Raw genomic sequence first — 20,903 nt, forward strand, 5'->3', positions numbered from 1 at the left:
GACATGCTTTGATACAACCCCTCTTTGATACAACCCAGCTTTGATGCAATCCCGCTTTGATGCAACCCCGCTTTGACACAACCCCTCTTTGATACAACCTGGCTTTGACACAACCCTGACTTCATCAGACATGCTTCGATACAACCCCGCTTTGATACAACCACGCTTTCATTGAACAAGCTTTGATACAACCCCACTTTGATACAACCTCACTTTGATACAGAGCCGCTTTCATACAACCCTGCTTTCATACAACCCTGCTTTCATACAACCCTGCTTTCATACAACCCTGCTTTCATACAACCCTGCTTTCATACAACCCTGCTTTCATACAACCCTGCTTTCATACAACCCGCTTTCATACAACGCGGCTTTCATTGGACACACTTTGATACAACCCCACTTAGATATACCTTAATTTCATACAACCCCGCTTTGATCTTTAGGGTATTTTGGGGTCTTGGTGGACTTGAGGGTCTTGGAGGACATAAAGGTTCTTCAAAGGTCTAATGGGTCTTAGCAGTCCAAAGGGACAACAACAACAACAACAACAACAACAACAACAACAAACAGGCATTTTAAGGCAATTTTCCCTGCTAGAGCAGGGGTTAGCCTTGCGGGCCCCATAACAATCTTCTCCATTTTGCCCTATTTTCTGCATCTCCCCTTTTTAACCCCCTTGCCCGCATTTCTTCTTCCACCACATTTAGCGAAGTCTTTCTCGGTCCTCCCCGTCCTCCACTTCCTTCTACATTCATTTCCATCACTCTTCTCAACCAGTCACTTTCATCCTTCCTCAACACATGACCAAACCATCTCAACCTGTTTCTCTTCACAGCATCCATCACAGGCTCGATTCCCATCATTTTTGTCAATTCATCATTTGTCTTCATCTCTCTCAACGACACTCCACACATACACCGAACCATTCGCATTTCCACCTTTTCCAGACTTCGTTGCTGCTCTCGGTTCATTACCCATGTCTCGCTCCCATAAATCATAACACTTCTCACACATGCAGCATACACCTTTCCCTTCAGTTTCAACGACACTCCCCTCCTAATCAGCACGCCATTCAGTTCCTGAAACTTCTTCCATGCACATCTCACTCCAGCAACCGTCGCCGAGTCTGATCCACCTTCTCCATTCAGCATGTCCCCGAGGTAGCAAAATGTTTTCACACCTTCCAGCTTCACGCCATCTCCAAGGTCCAACTCAACATTTCCTACCATCTGCAGCTCCCTCTGTGCACACCTTACATTTGAATGTAGCTGCCACACTGGTTAATGACCCTCTCAGACCACTACATTTTTGATGAACCCACTCAGCGCACATTCTCCATGGAATTGAGTTCACTCCGACACCCTTCCTGCACACAGCACATGGCCACTTCCCAGTTCTTTCCACCTCACCACATGCTTTACCACTTGCCATCACCTTTGTTTTTCCGATATGCACCTTCAGACCTTTTGTCTCCATACATTCCTTCCACTTGTTTATCTTCTCCTTCAGTCCATCTAGTCGGATTGACATTCCTATGTACTCAATACCCAACCTAGAAATGTTCTATCCGATGAAGTTTTTTTTGTTGATTTGTACTCATATGGGGTCCTAGAACAAATTCAGTTTGGTTGCCCTTACGATATCCTTGGGCAGCTTTCGTAATTTGCATAAATCAAAGATGCGTCCAAAAATACCTGCGTCGCAGGGGTAAAATTTTCAAAATTGTCATTGAGACTTCAAATTAGGCTCAAATGAAGGGGAATTTTACACGGATTCATATTCTAGCCAACACTGACATGAATTTATGCAAATTTCTTCCTAATGGGAATACCCTACCCGCAAAGTCAGCACACAAGATGGCGCATTAGCAAGAGTGGTATGTAATGAAAAGTGTGTAATCTGGTGAAAAGTGTGTATCTGGTGTGGAATGAAATGTGTCAATTCCACGTTCTAATTTTTAATTCAGTCTTTCTCTGCGGCAGTAGAGTTTGAGATTATTCAGCTGTTGATGATGGGAAGTGTTTCGTCCCAACCTGCAGCAGGTCTGGACCACTACAAACATTCAAGCTAAGAGGAGTGAAGAAAGCAATTCAGTGTGCAACAGATCGGGATGACGATGAGACCCGTAATAGAATGCATGCTATTTGGATTCTCAAGGCGAGCAAGCATCAGTATTGCTTCATAAAAACTGTTATTGTTCATACCTCGAAGGACCATGTCAGAAAGGTTGCAAAGAGAAACAAGTATGACAGCGATGAGCCACCAGTGGTCAGAATTAGAAGGTCACAAATGAAACATTTGGCTTTCAAAACGCAATGCTTGTTTTGTGCTGAAGTTTGTAAACCTGTAGATCCTAAATATCCTGAGAGGTGGGACATGGTAGTACAGTGTGAAAGAAAGGGTGTCGCAAATGCTCCACCTTCAATGTTGTGCATGATTTAGCTGCAGCTGAGGCACAGTATCATCTTCACTGCTATGATGAGTTCAGGAACAACCCCTTAAAAGAGGTATTATACATCATTCGAGGACAAACGGTTCCAAAGTTAAATTTGCAATATGGCCACCAGAGGCCGTCTCGGATTTATAGAATTTACCAGAGTTGCCCAAAGATGAAGTTTGGGCAACCAAGCTGAATATGCTGTAGGAACCCATGGGAGTATAAATCCATCAAAAAACTTCGCAGGAAAGAACATTTCTAGGTTCATGAAACGTCAAACCGACTAATCCATACTTTCCGCAATCAACACCAGATCATCTGCATACAACAACTCCCACGGTAAATCCTCCTTTACATTCCGAGCCAGCACCTCGATCACAGCTACAAATAGTAGTGGACTTAGTACCGACCCCTGATGCACTCCCACCTTCACCTCAAACTCACCACTGTTCCCGTCCTTCCTCCTTACAGCTGTGCGCGCTCTCTTGTACATTGCCATCACTAATCTGATCAACCAGTCCTCCACTCCTAACTTCCTCAATGCCCATATCACTACTTTGCGTGGAACTCTATCGAATGCTTTCTCCAGATCAACAAACCCAAGAAACAACATCTTCCTCTTCTCCATGTACTTCTCCTGCAACTGCCTTACAATAAAAAGCACGTCTGTCGTTCCTCTTCCTGGCATAAATACAAACTGCATTTTATCGATCTTCACTTTCTTCCTTATCCTCCTCTCCAACACCCTTTCCAATACCTTCATTCCATGCTCCAATAACTTTAACACTCGATACGAGCCACAGTCCAGAGGGTCACCTTTCCCCTTGTATAGAGGGACGAGGGTACTCAGTTCCCCAATCCACTGGAATGCGGCCTTCTTTCACCACCAGATTACAGATCTGTCATTCTCTTCACACCCCAACTTCCCGCTGCCTTTAACACATCTCCCACAACTCCCGTCGGCCCTCCCGCTTTTCTACTCATTGTTTTTATCGCTTCCTCAACTTCCTTCTCAGTTATCTTCTCTGCTGGTCCTAAAACTGGGTTACTCTCTATGTTGCCATCCCATTCATTCTCTAACAGCATTTCCATATATCTTTTCCATCTTCCTTTAATTCCATCTGGGTCCACAACGATTTGTCCCACTTCATCCTTCAAGTAACTCACCCCCATCACATCGCACCTCTCTTTCACTGTATGCTTTGCAATCCTGAATACCGCTCTCTGACCCTCTTCCGAATCCAAGCGTTCTCCGAACATTTTACTCCATGCCTCCTGCGCCTTTGCTACCTCTTTCTTTGCAGCCTTCTTGGCTGCCTTATAACTTTCATGCTCTCCCTTTTCTGCCCCCGTACCCTTCGCCTTCTGCCACTCCTTGAACTGCTTCCTCTTCTCGTCAATCTTCTTTCCAACTTGTGACTTCAAAAACAGCACAAAATTTATCGATACACTGAAAAGTCAAATGGCTGAAGGTGATAATATAAGGTTCTTCTTCTTAAAAAAACAACATATGGATGCCAAACCATACGACCAATTTGGTTGAAAATTTAAACACCTATTCTGCTTGACGACTACTACATTACTTACTTTACATTGCTTGTACATGCTTGCATTACTTGCATTACGACTACATTACTTACTTACTACTACATTACATTACTTTGAAGTTTCACATTTATCAATAAAGCAGTTAAAGATATATATACTGCATGTATGTATGTATGTGTGTGTGTGTGTGTGTGTGTGTGTGTGTGTGTGTGTGTGTGTGTGTGTGTGTGTGTGTGTGTGTGTGTGTGTGTGTGTGTGTGTGTGTATATATATATATATATATATATATATATATATATGTATATATATATATATATATATTTTTTTTTTTTTTAAGATTTTCATTCAGTCCAATATGGCTGCCAAATCATGTGCCCTTGGAATTATTCAAAGACACCATGGTATTCCCTAGACGTGAGGTACATATGAGTGAAGTTTGCACGTGATCTGTTCAGCCTTTCTGGAGGAGATGCTTTTTAAATGTTTATTCTTCAAAAAAATCATAGCTCCCAAACCATGTGACCTATGACATCACGGTCGCAGAACTTTTTGTTCATCATGGGTTTGTCATGCCTGCAAAGTCTCCCCTCAATCAGTTCAGCCGTTTTGGAGAAAAATGTTTTTTTTGTGGTTTTTAAGGCTTTTGTGTTTAAAAAAAAAAAGACTGCTGAACCACGTGACCGATGACGTCATTTTAACTTCTTTTTTTTCTCCACAAATTTATCCCGAGATGGCACATAAGAAATTCCATCCTGATCGTATGAAATTTTGTACTTGCTTAAATTACATCCATATGATAAATAAAGAAGACACAAGTACACCTGACACTAGGCTGAGGCATCAGACTTGGACACACTCACGAGGCAATGTTGAATAAACTGTTCCAACCAGTCATCTGGTCGCAGTGGAGCCGCTGAGCGCAGACACGACATAATAATACTTCGTGTCGTCCGCAGAAATGTTCCGAATGGCGAATTGCGCCTCAGCTTGGGCGAACCAAACGGCAGCTTGTCGTTCCCAAAACTCCGGCAGTTTAATCGAAACTGCGCTTGTCGCCATGTTCGTTTGAAGCTCCGAAAACGTTCGAGAGCAAGACGGGGTCACCAATGTAGGAGTTGTGGATAACAAGAGGGCCAGACACTTCGTAGCTTGATCAAAGCTCCTTTATTCCAACAGAACTAACACATACCGGAACTCACGCATCTTTTATAACGCAACTCACTCTTAAGGGGGCATGGCTCCAACAACCGAGCGCACGCCACGCCAATACAATCAATAGCCCCACTGGTCCCGTGCCTATGGATTATGTCCCAATGGGGTAACCCCCAAAATGGGCTTTAAAAAAAAAAAAAAAAAAAAAAAAAGGAGCTTTGTACATGTTATGTTACAAAAACAGTGTTGATTAAATCTCAGGATAAGCTGACCTGTTGGAGAGCGTCACCAAAGCTCGCTGTGCAATCTGTCTGATCTCTGTTAGAAAACTCTCCTCGTCACTGAGCTCATAGTACCAACACTGGACGTAGTCTCGTAAAGCAAATTGCAAAACCTGCAACAAAAACAACGGATGACAATGACATGAAGAAGTAGCCTGACTAATTCAAACACAAAATGCAAGATAATGAAATATTTCTGATCGCTGAATTTATTCAAATACAAAATTGGCATGACTACAAGTTGATCTTGATTCTGAAAAACAAAAGCCACAACAAAATAAGTAAACATGTAATGTGATATGCGAATAAATATGCAAATAAATATGCAAATAAATATGCAAATAAATATGCAAACTATTCAATTAAGGATTTAAAAAATATATAAAACAACCTTAATACAAATTAGAACGGCACTCAGTAGAGCGTACCTCCGCCTGGTGAACAGTTTACGTTTTGTATCCCACTGATAGGCCGGATCTGGATTCGGACCTGAACCAAAATCGAATCGGCTTGTCCTTGACACCAAACCAACTCGTCAACAAATTCATAATTCATAACTCGTCCATAACCTTTTTTCAATCTCATGTTATATATCGCTTTTCACCCGATCTAGCAATGGTGAAGAAACACTTAAAATTTTAATAATTCTTGTAGCCAAATCCATATTCAGATCTTCACCGAAATTTAATCGATTATATTCCTCGTCACACACACAACCTATCCAACAAGCTTCGTCCAAATCCATCCATAACTTTTTGAGATATCCTGCTATGTGTTGGTTTTAGCCCCATCTTCCAATGGTGAAGAATCACTGAAATTAATTAAATAATCCTCGTATCCAAATACAAAATCAGATCTTCACCAAAATCGAATCTATTTGTCCATGTCAGACAGTCCTTGAATGATCCTGGTGTGTACCCCGGTTTAGAATAGGTACACCGTATCCCTGCGCATCGTAAGAGCGTGACCAAGGGTTGGCGTCAGGAAGGGCATCCGGCAGGAAGGAATCGTACCGGTCAGGAAGGGCACCGGTCTACCAAGTTTCGACCAAATCGGTCCACAACTTTTTGAGATATCCTGCAATGGATCATTTTTGGCCCTATCTCCCAATGGTGAAGAATCACTTTAAAATTATAGTAGCCAGATCCGAATCCGGATCTTCACCAATATCTAATCATTTCCTCCTTGTCACACATGCTACCTCTCTGCCAGATTTCGTCCGAATCCATCCTCAACTTTTTGAGATATCTTGTTCACAAACGGACAAACAGACAGACAAACAAACAGACATGGGTGAAAACATAACCTCCATCCACCTTTGGTGGCGGAGGTAATTAGAGAGTTCATGGAACACGATGTCCTGCACAGTGTTTAAGTATATTTTTCTATTTTAATGCAAAAAAAATTTAAATCAGAAAAACAAATCCGGAAGTTTAGCGCAACTACATCACCCTTATACACTGTAACAAGACACTATTGAGTCACAGTTTAGGCGATGGAGGCATTATTGAAATTTTGTTTGTGAAATCAATGTTAGCTTTTTCACGAGCCTCGATTCAGTATACAAAAAAAAAAAAAAAAAAAAAAAGATCACAAAAGAATTCAGCATCAATTGGCACCATACATAGCAATATTGGCTGCCTCTTCTTCATGCCAATCCTGCACCCTCTCACATGCCACACCACTCATGCTATACATCCATAGATTACATGGTTCTTGGAAGTATTATGAAGGCGATTTTGTGCTCTGCACTGTTCAAGTATATAATTCCATTTAAGGAAAGGTTTAAATAAGTTGTTCCTCGATCATAAACTGACGATCATAAACTGATAAGACAAACAGACGGACGGACAGAAGGATGGACATGAACCAATTGCGTAACCCTGCTTTTCACTTCGCGTGCGTGGAGCTACTCCAACATCTCTGGCACATCATCAGACTTTTGTTGCATCATAATTTGTTAACAATCCTGCAGAATCACAACGATGTATCTTTGTCATAATTTGATCTATTTTAGCTTTCCTTCTCACCCAAAATATATCTGTCGAGGATTTCATGCATTTGGCTGGTCTTAATTTTTCTTATTTTTTTAATATACAGAATCGAAGCTCATGGAAGAGCTAACACTTTGAACATGAAAACATGCACAGACACATAAAACATGCAATGAAGGGAGCGGGAGACAAGAGGAGGAGAGAGGGAAGCACACAAGAACAACAACAGAAGAGAACAAGGACATCAGTAGATCTGTGGAAGGGGGAGGGCTGGTCAGCGGTACACGGAGCCGAGTGGGAGGAGGGAGCGGTACACGGTATAAAGCAAATGAACACTTCTAGGAATTTCAGGAAAGAAGTAGGGGTTTAAAGAGGCGGATTTGGGGTGTTTCAATGGGGGGTAGAAAATATCAAGGTTTTTGATGGGGGAAGATAAGAGATGGTGGTGAACAGCTGTTTTAAAGACCTGAAGGGAGGAGAGGGATTGAAGAGATGGTGGTAGTTTATTTACGAGGCAAACTGAGTCTATTGCTAGGCAAATACTGCTGAGCATTCTGGGAGGAGTGCAAGCAGGGCAACAGTGAATTGTCCTTCAGCTGACTTCATAGACATTCTGTTGAGCTTTTCTCTTGGCCTTGGGCAGAACTGTGGTGGAGGGGAAAGAGTTTCTCCTTATGAAGTAGGCGCCATTCTTATCTCTTTCCCTTTCACGTGCTTTGATGTTCCTATATAAGGCCCTAACTAGCTGTGCTTCGTTTAGGAGAACTGTGATGGCTATTGCTGAATTTTTACAGGGGTTACTAGCTAATATCCCAGCTTCTCTTCCATGTACATGTTACTATCACTTAATATGTGTGTGTGACCCACTCCCCCGCGCGTGTGTCTGACACACTCCCCCGCGTGTGTGTGTGTGCATGTGTGTGTGTGTGTGTGTGACCCACTCCCCCATGTATGTGTGTGTGACCCACTCCCCCATGTATGTGTGTGTGACCCACTCCCCCATGTATGTGTGTGCGACCCACTCCCCCATGTATGTGTGTGCGACCAACTCCTTGGGTCTCACTATCTGCCATGATCTTTCTTGGGAAAACCACATTTCCAAGCTGGCCTCCAAAGCCAGTCGCCGACTGGGCATCCTCCGTCGTGCGAAGTCCATCCTCGGCACACCTGAGCTCCTCACCACATACAAGGCTTTCATCCGCAGCTCAATGGAATACTGTTCTCCCCTATGGGCCGGTGCTCCTGCCTCACACCTAGCTCGGCTTCACGCTGTTGAAACCAAAGCTTTCAGAATTATTGGAATCTCCCACGATGAAGCTATCTCTGAGGGCCTTTCACTCACTCACCGCAGGCAGGTAGGTGGTCTTTCTGTCTTCTACCGACTCCTCTCCGGCCTTGCACCCCCAGCTCTCTCTGTGCTCTGTCCCCCAAATATTCCTACAGGTCGCACAAGATCTGCCAGCAACCCTCTGATGGTTAAACTGCCGAAATCTCGGCTCTCTGCTCACCTTCACTCTTTCATTCCTCTTTTCTCCCGCCTCTGGAACAAACTCCCTCACTCCCTTCAATCCCACTCCTCCCTCCAGGTCTTTAAAACAGCTGTTCACCACCATCTCTTATCTTCCCCCATCCAAAACCTTGATCTTTTCTACCCCCGCTAATTCACCCCAGATCCACCTTGTTTGAAATTCCAACTTCTTTCCTGGAAGTCCTGGCAGTGTCCATATGTTTTATACCTCTCCCACCGCCCCCTTCCCACGCCCCCCCCCCCCCCAAAGCCCTCGCCCTCTCTCAGATCTCTCGATGTCTCCATGTCTCTCGGTCCCTGCTCTCAAATGTTGTGTTTGTGTCCTTCCCCCTCTCTCCCCATCTTGTCTACCGCTCCCTATGTTATATGTTTTATGTGTCGGTTTGTCTTTCTGTGTGATTAATGTTCGCTCTTTCACGAGCCTCGATCTTGTATACAAAAAAAAAAAAAAAAAAAAAAAAAAAAAAACTCCCCCGTCCAACAGAAGAGAACTGGTCACACAGGTGTGACCGTGTGTGTGTGTGACCAACTCCCCTGTGTGTGTGTGTGTGCGACCAACTCCCCCGTGTGTGTGTGTGTGTGCGACCAACTCCCCGTGTGTGTGTGTGCGACCAACTCCCCCGTGTGTGTGTGCGACCAACTCCCCCGTGTGTGTGTGTGACCAACTCCCCCGTGTGTGTGTGTGACCAACTCCCCCGTGTGTGTGTGTGACCAACTCCCCCGTGTGTGTGTGTGTGACCAACTCCCCCCCGTGTGTGTGTGTGACCAACTCCCCCGTGTGTGTATGTGTGTGTGTGTGTGTGTGTGTATGTGTGTGTGTGTGTGTGTGTGTGTGTGTGTGTGTGTGTGTGTGTGTGTGTGTGTGTGTGTGTGTGTGTGTGTGACCAACTCCCCCGTGTGTGTGTGTGACCAACTCCCCCGTGTGTGTGTGTGACCAACTCCCCCGTGTGTGTGTGTGACCAACTCCCCCGTGTGTGTGTGTGTGTGTGTGTGTGACCAACTCCCCCGTGTGTGTGTGTGTGTGACCAACTCCCCCGTGTGTGTGTGTGTGTGTGACCAACTCCCCCGTGTGTGTGTGTGTGTGTGTGTGTGTGTGTGACCAACTCCCCCGTGTGTGTGTGTGTGACCAACTCCCCCGTGTGTGTGTGTGTGACCAACTCCCCCGTGTGTGTGTGTGTGACCAACTCCCCCGTGTGTGTGTGTGTGACCAACTCCCCCGTGTGTGTGTGCGTGACCAACTCCCCCGTGTGTGTGTGTGTGTGACCAACTCCCCCGTGTGTGTGACCAACTCCCCCGTGTGTGTGTGTGTGTGACCAACTCCCCCGTGTGTGTGTGTGTGTGACCAACTCCCCCGTGTGTGTGTGTGTGTGTGACCAACTCCCCCGTGTGTGTGTGTGACCAACTCCCCCGTGTGTGTGTGTGTGTGACCAACTCCCCCGTGTGTGTGTGTGTGACCAACTCCCCCGTGTGTGTGTGTGAGACCAGCTCCCCCGTGTGTGTGTGTGAGACCAGCTCCCCCGTGTGTGTGTGACCAACTCCCCCGTGTGTGTGTGACCAACTCCCCCGTGTGTGTGCGTGTGTGTGTGTGTGTGTGACCAACTCCCCCGTGTGTGTGTGTGACCAACTCCCCCGTGTGTGTGTGTGACCAACTCCCCCGTGTGTGTGTGTGACCAACTCCCCCGTGTGTGTGTGTGACCAACTCCCCCGTGTGTGTGTGTGACCAACTCCCCCGTGTGTGTGTGTGACCAACTCCCCCGTGTGTGTGTGTGACCAACTCCCCCGTGTGTGTGTGTGACCAACTCCCCCGTGTGTGTGTGTGACCAACTCCCCCGTGTGTGTGTGTGACCAACTCCCCCGTGCGTGTGTGTGACCAACTCCCCCGTGCGTGTGTGGGACCAACTCCCCCGTGCGTGTGTGTGACCAACTCCCCCGTGTGTGTGTGTGTGTGACCAACTCCCCCGTGTGTGTGTGTGTGTGACCAACTCCCCCGTGTGTGTGTGTGTGTGACCAACTCCCCCGTGTGTGTGTGTGACCAACTCCCCCGTGTGTGTGTGTGTGTGTGACCAACTCCCCCGTGTGTGTGTGTGTGACCAACTCCCCCGTGTGTGTGTGTGTGACCAACTCCCCCGTGTGTGTGTGTGAGACCAGCTCCCCCGTGTGTGTGTGACCAACTCCCCCGTGTGTGTGTGACCAACTCCCCCGTGTGTGTGTGTGTGTGTGTGTGTGTGTGTGTGTGTGTGACCAACTCCCCCGTGTGTGTGTGTGTGTGTGTGTGTGTGTGTGTGTGACCAACTCCCCCGTGTGTGTGTGTGTGTGTGTGTGTGTGTGACCAACTCCCCCGTGTGTGTGTGTGACCAACTCCCCCGTGTGTGTGTGTGACCAACTCCCCCGTGTGTGTGTGTGACCAACTCCCCCGTGTGTGTGTGTGACCAACTCCCCCGTGTGTGTGTGTGACCAACTCCCCCGTGCGTGTGTGTGACCAACTCCCCCGTGCGTGTGTGTGACCAACTCCCCCGTGCGTGTGTGTGACCAACTCCCCCGTGTGTGTGTGTGTGTGACCAACTCCCCCGTGTGTGTGTGTGTGTGTGACCAACTCCCCCGTGTGTGTGTGTGTGACCAACTCCCCCGTGTGTGTGTGTGTGACCAACTCCCCCGTGTGTGTGTGTGTGACCAACTCCCCCGTGTGTGTGTGTGTGACCAACTCCCCCGTGTGTGTGTGTGTGACCAACTCCCCCGTGTGTGTGTGTGACCAACTCCCCCCCGTGTGTGTGTGTGACCAACTCCCCCGTGTGTGTGTGTGACCAACTCCCCCGTGTGTGTGTGTGTGACCAGCTCCCCCGTGTGTGTGTGTGACCAACACCCCCGTGTGTGTGTGTGACCAACACCCCCGTGTGTGTGTGTGACCAACACCCCCGTGTGTGTGTGTGTGACCAACTCCCCCATGTGTGTGTGTGACCAACTCCCCTGTGTGTGTGTGACCAACACCCCCGTGTGTGTGTGTGTGTGTGTGTGTGTGTGTGTGTGTGTGTGTGTGTGTGTGACCAACTCCCCCGTGTGTGTGTGTGTGACCAACTCCCCCGTGTGTGTGTGTGTGACCAACTCCCCCGTGTGTGTGTGTGTGACCAACTCCCCCGTGTGTGTGTGTGACCAACTCCCCCGTGTGTGTGTGTGACCAACTCCCCCGTGTGTGTGTGTGACCAACTCCCCCGTGTGTGTGTGTGACCAACTCCCCTGTGTGTGTGTGACCAACACCCCCGTGTGTGTGTGTGTGTGTGTGTGTGTGTGTGACCAACTCCCCCGTGTGTGTGTGTGTGACCAACTCCCCCGTGTGTGTGTGTGTGACCAACTCCCCCGTGTGTGTGTGTGTGACCAACTCCCCCCCGTGTGTGTGTGTGACCAACTCCCCCGTGTGTGTGTGTGACCAACTCCCCCGTGTGTGTGTGTGACCAACTCCCCCGTGTGTGTGTGTGACCAACTCCCCCGTGTGTGTGTGTGTGACCAGCTCCCCCGTGTGTGTGTGTGACCAACACCCCCGTGTGTGTGTGTGACCAACACCCCCGTGTGTGTGTGTGACCAACTCCCCTGTGTGTGTGTGACCAACACGTGTGTGTGTGTGTGTGTGTGTGTGTGTGTGTGTGTGTGTGTGTGTGTGTGTGTGTGTGTGACCAACTCCCCCGTGTGTGTGTGTGTGACCAGCTCCCCCGTGTGTGTGTGTGTGACCAGCTCCCCCGTGTGTGTGTGTGTGACCAGCTCCCCCGTGTGTGTGTGTGTGACCAGCTCCCCCGTGTGTGTGTGACCAACACCCCCGTGTGTGTGTGTGACCAACACCCCCGTGTGTGTGTGTGACCAACACCCCCGTGTGTGTGTGTGACCAACACCCCCGTGTGTGTGTGTGACCAACACCCCCGTGTGTGTGTGTGTGACCAACTCCCCCATGTGTGTGTGTGACCAACTCCCCTGTGGATGATCCACTCCCCTGTGGATGCAGTATGTGTGATGTGGGAGGGATGAGGTTGGGGAGGGAGAGGATTTGAGCTCATGAAGTCACATTTTACATTAGGTGTAATGGCACATTTCAAACTGTATTTCCCATGTGCACGCACATGTATTCACATGTTAACAGAAGTAAATACATTGTGTAGATTACATCATTTGTGGATCTGATAAATTGCCAGTAACCATTTTGTAAAACTGAATGTGCAGCATCTAAAGGAAGATGTCCAAATGTCACACACGTCCATGCCCGTGGGATTCCCATGGGTGACCCCATTAGTCTATTAATAAATTCTCCTGTAAATTGTCCGAGTTTGGTCAGGTGATCTCCTATTGGGGGCGTGGGGGGGGGGGGGGGGGTGAACCCCGACATTTGTCTCTCTCTCTGCAACTTGTGCACGAAAGCTGCCAAAATCCTCACCATACAAGGAAGATTGTATGCTAGCTGATTCGCGAAAATGGCTATCTCCATTCAAGGTTCTCTTTGTGAAGTACTCTGCCTTTTGACATGTACATAGTTTCCAAAGACACCACCTTCTCAGTCAGTGGCTGCTATTTTCATATTTTTGGAACTGCTTTCATCTTTCATCTAATCTTGCACCATCACTCTGATTATTTTCTGCCATGCTCGCTTCGATTACCTTTTTCAGCAAATCCTTCTCTTTTCAAACTCTGAGCAAGCCAGTTTTTCTGGCTCTTCCTGAATGTCTCAATCAAACATCATCATCAACCAAATAACTTTATTATCTCCGCACTGAAGGGGGACGGAGGTTATGTTTTCACCCCTGTTTGTCTGTCTGTCTGTGAGCAGGCTATCTCAAAACGTTATGGACGGATTCAGACAAAATTTTGTGGACAGGCTGGGTGTATGACAAGGAGGAATTGATAAGATTTTTGTGACGATCCTGATCCGGATACCAGAAATATTAAAGTGATTCTTCACCATTGAGAGATCGGGCCAAAAACGATATATAGCATGATATTTCAAAAAGTTGTGGACAGCTGGTTATGATAAAACTTGGTGGACGAGTTGGGTAGGTGAAAAGAAAATGCTGATTAGATTTTGGTTAAAGTCTGGATGCAGATCCAGCCTATCAACGATTCAACGGGATACAAAACGTAAACGTTTCAGCCTAATGCACATATGCGTTCTAACGAGTGCCGTTCTAGTTGTCTCCCACCCCTCTGACAAGGTGGGAGACGGGGGACATTAAAATAAGCTCTGACTGACTGCCGACCAATCATCCGTCGTTGTACTTTTGTGTACGCCATATTTCAAAAAGCGCTGAACATTTAGCTTTAATATTGCAGACATATATTCCTCTTGAAATTACCTCAACCTGATTAGATTACTGCTGTGATCGGCTGAATTATGTTTGCTTTGGTAACCATCTCGGTAACTTGGCTTGTGTACAAGATATTAAAAAAAACATCCGAGATTTTGCTTTAATATTACATTTATTCCTCATACCATCAAAATGTGTGGGGCCTGGAGTATCACCACCTTAATATCATGTGTTAAACCCAGACAATGCTTTCAATTCTCTGCCACACGCAAATTTCAAGAGTTTCCAGTTTCTTGACGTTCTCCTTTCTCAAGGTCCAAATACAATCCCATTTAGTAAATCACTACAAATCACGGACATGTCCTCCTTTCCTTATGTTCAGCTACCACAAAAACATGCATGTAATATTCAAATTCCAAACGTAACTTCAATAAAACAGTTGCAACAACAGCACTCAGTAGAGCGCATACCTCTGCCAGGCTGAACAGTTTACGTTTTGTATTCCACCAATAGGCCGGATCTGAATCTAGACCTGAACCAAAATCGAATCAGCTCGTTCTTGTCACCAACGCAACTCATCCACCAAATTTTGTCATAATCTGTCATCTGTTTGAAGTATCGTGCTATATATCGTTTTTGGCCTTATCTCTCAATGGTGAAGAATCACTTAAGAAATTCTAATATCCAGATCCAGATCTTCACCAAAATATCACCTTTAAATAAACTCACAATAAATGTTTTAGAGTCCAAACTATTAGATAATTGTCAATAAAGTGGGTACCACGACTTTCAAGCAAGTATTTTCTAACCAAACATCAAATGGTCTGTTTGCCCGTTGGAATGGTGCTGCTCAATAAGTATTTTAAAAAGTTCATCCCTTCCAGAATCCTATCCAAAAGCAATTAATTCAGCTTAACTTTTATCACAAGTCGACTAGTACCAAATGTGTTGAGCAGTTTAGTGTCTCGTATAAGCACTTGTTTCATTACGTTGTGAACCAACAATTAATATCCCCGATAAAACACCTCCTGCCAACATTATTCATGCAAAATTACATTTTTGTTTCCAAATAATGTTGTCCTTCACATAATGCATAATACAAGATGCTCATTGCAAAAAGGAAAAAAATAAAATGAAAGCGTTTGTGAGGAAGGAGGAACTATTGCGCACACGCATAACTATTTAGTACAAAAAAAAATCCACAATTAAAATGCAGCATATCAAACAATATTTGGAAGAAGAGTAAGCTTGCAGAACATTTTAAAGATGTGTAATCAGTGTTATTATTTTCAACCTTGACCACAAAGCAAAGCACTTTGCACACTCAGAACAGACGACTGCATTGAACTGAATATCATGCCAACAGAAAAATAAAATAAAACGAACAGAATTCACAAATACCAGAAGTAGAGCATATTCCCCTCCCCCCCCCCCCCCCTTACCCCCACAAAGTTTCTATGGAATAACACAAGCCAAATATTTGGCAGTGTAATACAACTGGCATGTTAAAGAAAGACCATTTGACAACTACAAGGCTTCTAAAAACACTTTGCAAACAGAATCCTTAAACCTTTCCACTTCAACTTTATGAACAATCTTTAAATAGGAGCTGCAGGGTCAATCCAACCATTCATGAGCCTTCAAAATACCTGCTGCAGAGGATCGTCAATGCTGCTGGAACCTGTAAGGCGGCGGTCCCACTTTGGTGCTTTCTCTTCGGGCTTCATTGATGCAGCAACCTGAAAGGGAAGAGATCAAAGTAGGGCACCTTATATTCCAATGATTCTTGCGTCAAAAAAGCCCTGAACTCTTTTTGACACATTTATGGAATAAAACCAGAACGGTAGTTGGTAGAGCGCAAACCTCCGCCAGGCTGAACAATTTACGATTTGTATCCCACTAATAGGCTGGATCTGGATTCAGACCTCAACTAAAATAGATTCAACTAGTCCTTGTCACAGACCCAACTAATCCAACCAAGTTTCGTCTGAATCCGTCCATAACTTTTCGAGACATTGTGCTATAAATCGTTTTGGCTCCATCTCTCAACGATGAAAAATCATTTAAAGAATGATTGTATCCAGATGCAGATCTTCACCAAAATCTAATCAATTCGTCCTTGTCACACACGCAATCTGCACGCAAGTTGTTGAGATATCCTGTTCACAGACAGACACTTCAAAACATAACCTCTGTCCACCTTCAGTGGCAGAGGTTAAAAAAGGAAGAAAAAAAAAGGGGAAATTTGCAGAAAATCGGAGCAAAGATGATCATTATTTGTACTTTAATATCATTATGAATATGCAACCTTCCCCCATTTATAATCTCGCACTAAATTGGGGGCCAAGTTCATCTTGATTCATATTCAATGTAACTTTGCCCCATATAAAACACCATATTTTGAAAATGCAGAGCTATTTTCTCCAAAAAAGAAAAAGTGAAGAACTTTGCTGTTTAGTTTATCTACAGGAAAATTATAAATCAGAAAACTTATGAAAATATAAATATTCTCCATCAACACCTTTTGTGCATTATTAGCTGACGAGCAAGCCTGTGGGCTCCAGCGCCCACTTTTTGTTGCATTGCTTGGAGCTCGAATTTTTTTTTAAATTTTGAAATGCTGAGAAGGGAGAAAAAATAAATAATTATTTAATTGATATACCACTGTTTTGGGTTATGGAGGTAGGACACCACCCAAATAATATTGCTGCGGTTTTGAGATTGGTGCAGTAAAGGTTATTAAAGGTTAAAGGTTTGCCCCCCATAGTTAGTCACACGAGCAACATATAGGCCCATTTGTAGTATAGTTATGTCTTAGTATGTGTAAGAATAGGCTATTTCCCCTCTTAGTACCTGCGTTGTGTAAAGACAGGAGAATAGGCCCTACAATCATTTTGCTCCAACCTCCATTCTACCTCTATGGGCGCAATCCATCCCGCGTCCCATTTGGCTGTCCACTAGTCAAGTTAACATGAGGCAGGGCCTTGAAAGGTGAAGGAGGGTTGAGCTCGGCAGCAGTGGGGACGGTAAGAATGAACCAGCCAATCGGAGCTCGAGCGGCATGGCGTGAGAGGGCATTTCCGGGCCTGGCCTGTCCGGGCCTGTTTCGGTTATAGTCCATCCTTTGCCATTGAATACCGCTCGCTCGTGAACCATCGTCGTCTCCTGACTTGTCTGAATTTATTTTTACAAACAAAGTTTGTTTGGATATTGTACGTGGACAATCTGATTGTTGTGGTGGAGAGTAGGTAGGAGATGCAGAAGTACTGGGAGTGGAAGGAGGCATTTGGGAAGCATAGCCTGAAAATGAGCATGGAGAAGATGGAGTTGTTGGGTTTGGCAGCAGAGAAAATAAATGAATATCAGGTTAAGGGGAAGGAAAACAGCCAAGGAAATAGGCATGAGTATCTGGGTGGGGGGAGGGTGGGGGTGGGGGGGGGGGGGAACAGTGACTGGGGATGGTAATTCAGAGGCAGAGGTGTGGAGGAGGATTCAGGTGGGTGCGAATGTGTGGAGGGTGTAATGGCAGACAGAAAGATCACATCGTCTGCAGCTGATGCTTGCACTTGCCCGTTCCAATGTCCCAATAAACAGTCCCACTTTCCCAAACTATCCTTGTGTGCACTTCTTCTATAGGAGGGAATTCCTCCATGCCACCTCACACCGGGCCCTCCCCCTCCACCCTTAAAAAGAGAATTGTTCTCAGGCTTTGGATATTTGTTCTCAGGCAAGTGTATTTGGTTTGCAGTTATCTGAACCGTTTCATGACCAAGTGCGGCAGTGATTGTCGCCTTGTACTGTATGTTCTTAGATTATTTTATTAAGATAAAATAAATGCACTACAGTGTACGAGAAGAAAGTGTCAATGGAAGAATTGTTTTTAAGGTGTCTGACCTTTTTTGTTATTCACCTTTGTACCCCCATCACAAACACCTAACTAGAACGGGCACTCGGTAGAGCGCATACCTTCGCCGCAGCTACTGTTCTGTACTTGGCATGGGAGTGTAGGGAACAGAACAAAAATACGATTTTGACCTTTTCGTGACCTTGACCTTGACCTTTGACCCGATTGCTCCCAAAATCTAATCAAATGTGTCCCGTATAATAACCAATCATCCACCAAATTTCATGCAATTCGGTTGAATACTTTTTGAGTTATGCGAATAACATACACACACACACACACAGACATACAAATAAATACACAGCGATCAAAACATAACCTTCCGCTTTGCGAAGGTAATTAATCTCTCAACAAATCGTATTTGTTTCATTGAAGAGATGCAAGGGGACTCAGGGAGGTGTCGGTCTACTTGAGCTGCAAATGGCAGAGCACAAATGGGAAACACTTGTTCAAAGATCATAAGTAGGAGATAAACGTATGCATCCTAAAGTTGCAAAGTTACACAATCTGTTCCCATAAAGGGAACATGAGGGAATCTGTTCCCATGTGGTGAAACGAACGAGGCGGTTCACCAAAACTCCAAGCTGTGAGCTTTTATCACTTGAATGCGACTGATCTACAAAGAAAACATAAAAGCTATTAAGCAAGCATCTCTGGCCACTTCCATTACCATTATGCCATTGCAGAGATATTAGCAAATACAGCACAGATCTTGCAACAATCTTACCAACTCGAAGACACAAGAGAGCGATATGACCCATCCTTACTCATAGCTGGTATATAAATCCTCCCCACGCGGTCGGCGTCGGAATAGCATCATGAGTAAACGGAGGGCATCCCTCGGATCGAACCATCTTACTTCACGACAACTCGCACCACAGGGAAACTTTTACAAGTCAAGAGAGAATCATTTATCCACTGGTGAACAGCTTTACTGGTAAACCAACCCGTGAGATGTACAATCTCGATCTTGTAGTGAGAGTCTTCAATTTGATGGATTTTAACTGTAGACCTTTTGCAGCAAATAATCTATATAAATAAAAGTTTGTGTGTGTGTTTCCTATAGACTCCTAAACGGAGAGGCTCACGTCCTTGATATTTGGCATAGACATGGCCATTGAGCCTGGAAAGGACATGGCCTACCTAAAAATATTTGACGAGATCCATATTTTTTATTCATATTTACCTCAGCGCATTTCAGCGAGGAACATTATACACTGAATCTCAGCATGTGCCAGAGCAGCTCGCTGATTCGCTCAGAGCGATCACGTGATGTTCCATCCTCGCCGCCAGACCATTGAACTGAAAATATATAGAACTAGCAGAAGTACACGGCGTTGCCGGGCGGGGGAGGGGAGGAGGAGGAGGGGAGGGGGGGGGAGGGGACAGGAGGGGAGGGGGGAGGGCAGGGAGGGGGAGGGGCAGGGAGAGAGGAGGGGAGGGGTGGAGGGGGAAGAGGAGGGGAGGGGGAGGGGGGGAGGGGGAGGAGGGCAGGGGGAATGGGGGGGGAGGAGGGGAGAGGGGTGGAGGGGGGAAGGAGGAAGGGGAGGGGAGGAGGGGGAAGGGGAGGCGGAAGGATTGGGGAAGGAGGGTGGAAGGGGAGGGGGAAGGATTGGGGAAGGAGGGTGGAAGGGGAGGGGAGGGGAAGAAGGGGACAGGAGGGGAGGAGGAGAGGAGGAGAGGAGGGGAGGAGGGTAAGGGAGGAGGGGAGGAGGGGAGGAGGGAGGAGGGGAGGAGGGGAGGAGGGGAGGGCCCCTCCCCACCACCCCCTCCTCCTCCCTCCCCCTCCCTCGCCCTTCCCCCCTCCCCTTCCCTCCCCTCCCCCCTCCTCCTCCCTCCCCCTCCCTCCCTCTCCTCCCCTCCCCTTCCTCCTCCCCCCGTTTCCCTCCCCTCCCCTCCCCTCCCCCGCCCGGCAACGCCGGGTACTTCTGCTAGTTAATATTATAACCTCCATTCTGATTTCGATTATGATGTACCATACTCTTCCAGAACGTCGGTGCTGCCGAAGCAGTTTCTTGGCAGAGGTATAATGGGTGGTTTTGACACTGCCTTCCCAGCAGGAGTTAGGGCAGGAATTTGGAATTTGTTCATTGTGATGGATATAGTTTGCCTACTTTTCAACAAGGACACAGTGGGATCTTTAACCTCCACCAACTAATTCAGGCAGATGCGACACGCCCAGTTTAACATCCATCTGAGGGACCGCACACACATTGAATTACCTTTCCGGTGAAACGCCAGGATGACCGTTTTTAGCAGGGTTGGGATTCAAACCTAGGCTAGACAGTTTAGAGGTGAGTGCGAGTATCTCCAGCCATCCCACCAGGCTACATAGTAATAGTTAAATAAGGAATGGCTGCCAGGTTTTGCAACATAGTCAACCGATGGGTTCTGCACCAGGCACGGGAGCAGGGCCAAGAAAAGCATCCTTTATTTACAAACACTGCCCAAAATTCCCCATAAATAAGGAATATAATTCCAAGGAATTCATAATTCCCAAGAGGACAGTTTGCAGGAATAAGACCTAAAAGCCGAAACACTTTGCAGCAAAATTTCACCAGACTCGGTGGCATAATGGTTGGAGCATCCGCTCGTAGTCTGGGACGTCGGCAGTTTGATTCCAAACCTGGCAGAGTCAAACCAAAAAAACAAAATGGTAGGTGCTGCTTCTTCACTTGGTGCTCAGCATTTGGAGATGGAACTCCACCGAGACGGCGGAGTGAAAGGCAACGTCACTGGCACCCAGAGTGCTGCGGAAAGTTATGCAGCTTTCATCA

The 20,903-nt window shown here is 46.3% G+C and overlaps 1 protein-coding gene across 2 annotated transcripts in view; it reads right to left on the reverse strand.

Annotated features, from left to right (window-relative positions):
- Positions 1-20,903, reverse strand: part of SNX13 (sorting nexin 13) — a 159,117-nt gene that overhangs the window by 113,585 nt on the left and 24,629 nt on the right. For both annotated transcript variants that reach the window (XM_078785492.1, XM_078785491.1), the window contains exons 4-5: positions 15,872-15,961; positions 5,413-5,534 (exon numbers count right to left, since the gene is read on the reverse strand). In XM_078785492.1, the coding sequence (XP_078641618.1) occupies positions 5,413-5,534; positions 15,872-15,961 (212 nt within the window). The remainder of the gene's footprint in view (positions 1-5,412; positions 5,535-15,871; positions 15,962-20,903) is intronic.

Source organism: Myxine glutinosa, chromosome 10, assembly GCF_964187855.1.
Source record: "Myxine glutinosa chromosome 10, kmMyxGlut1.1, whole genome shotgun sequence".
NCBI lineage: Eukaryota > Metazoa > Chordata > Myxini > Myxiniformes > Myxinidae > Myxine > Myxine glutinosa.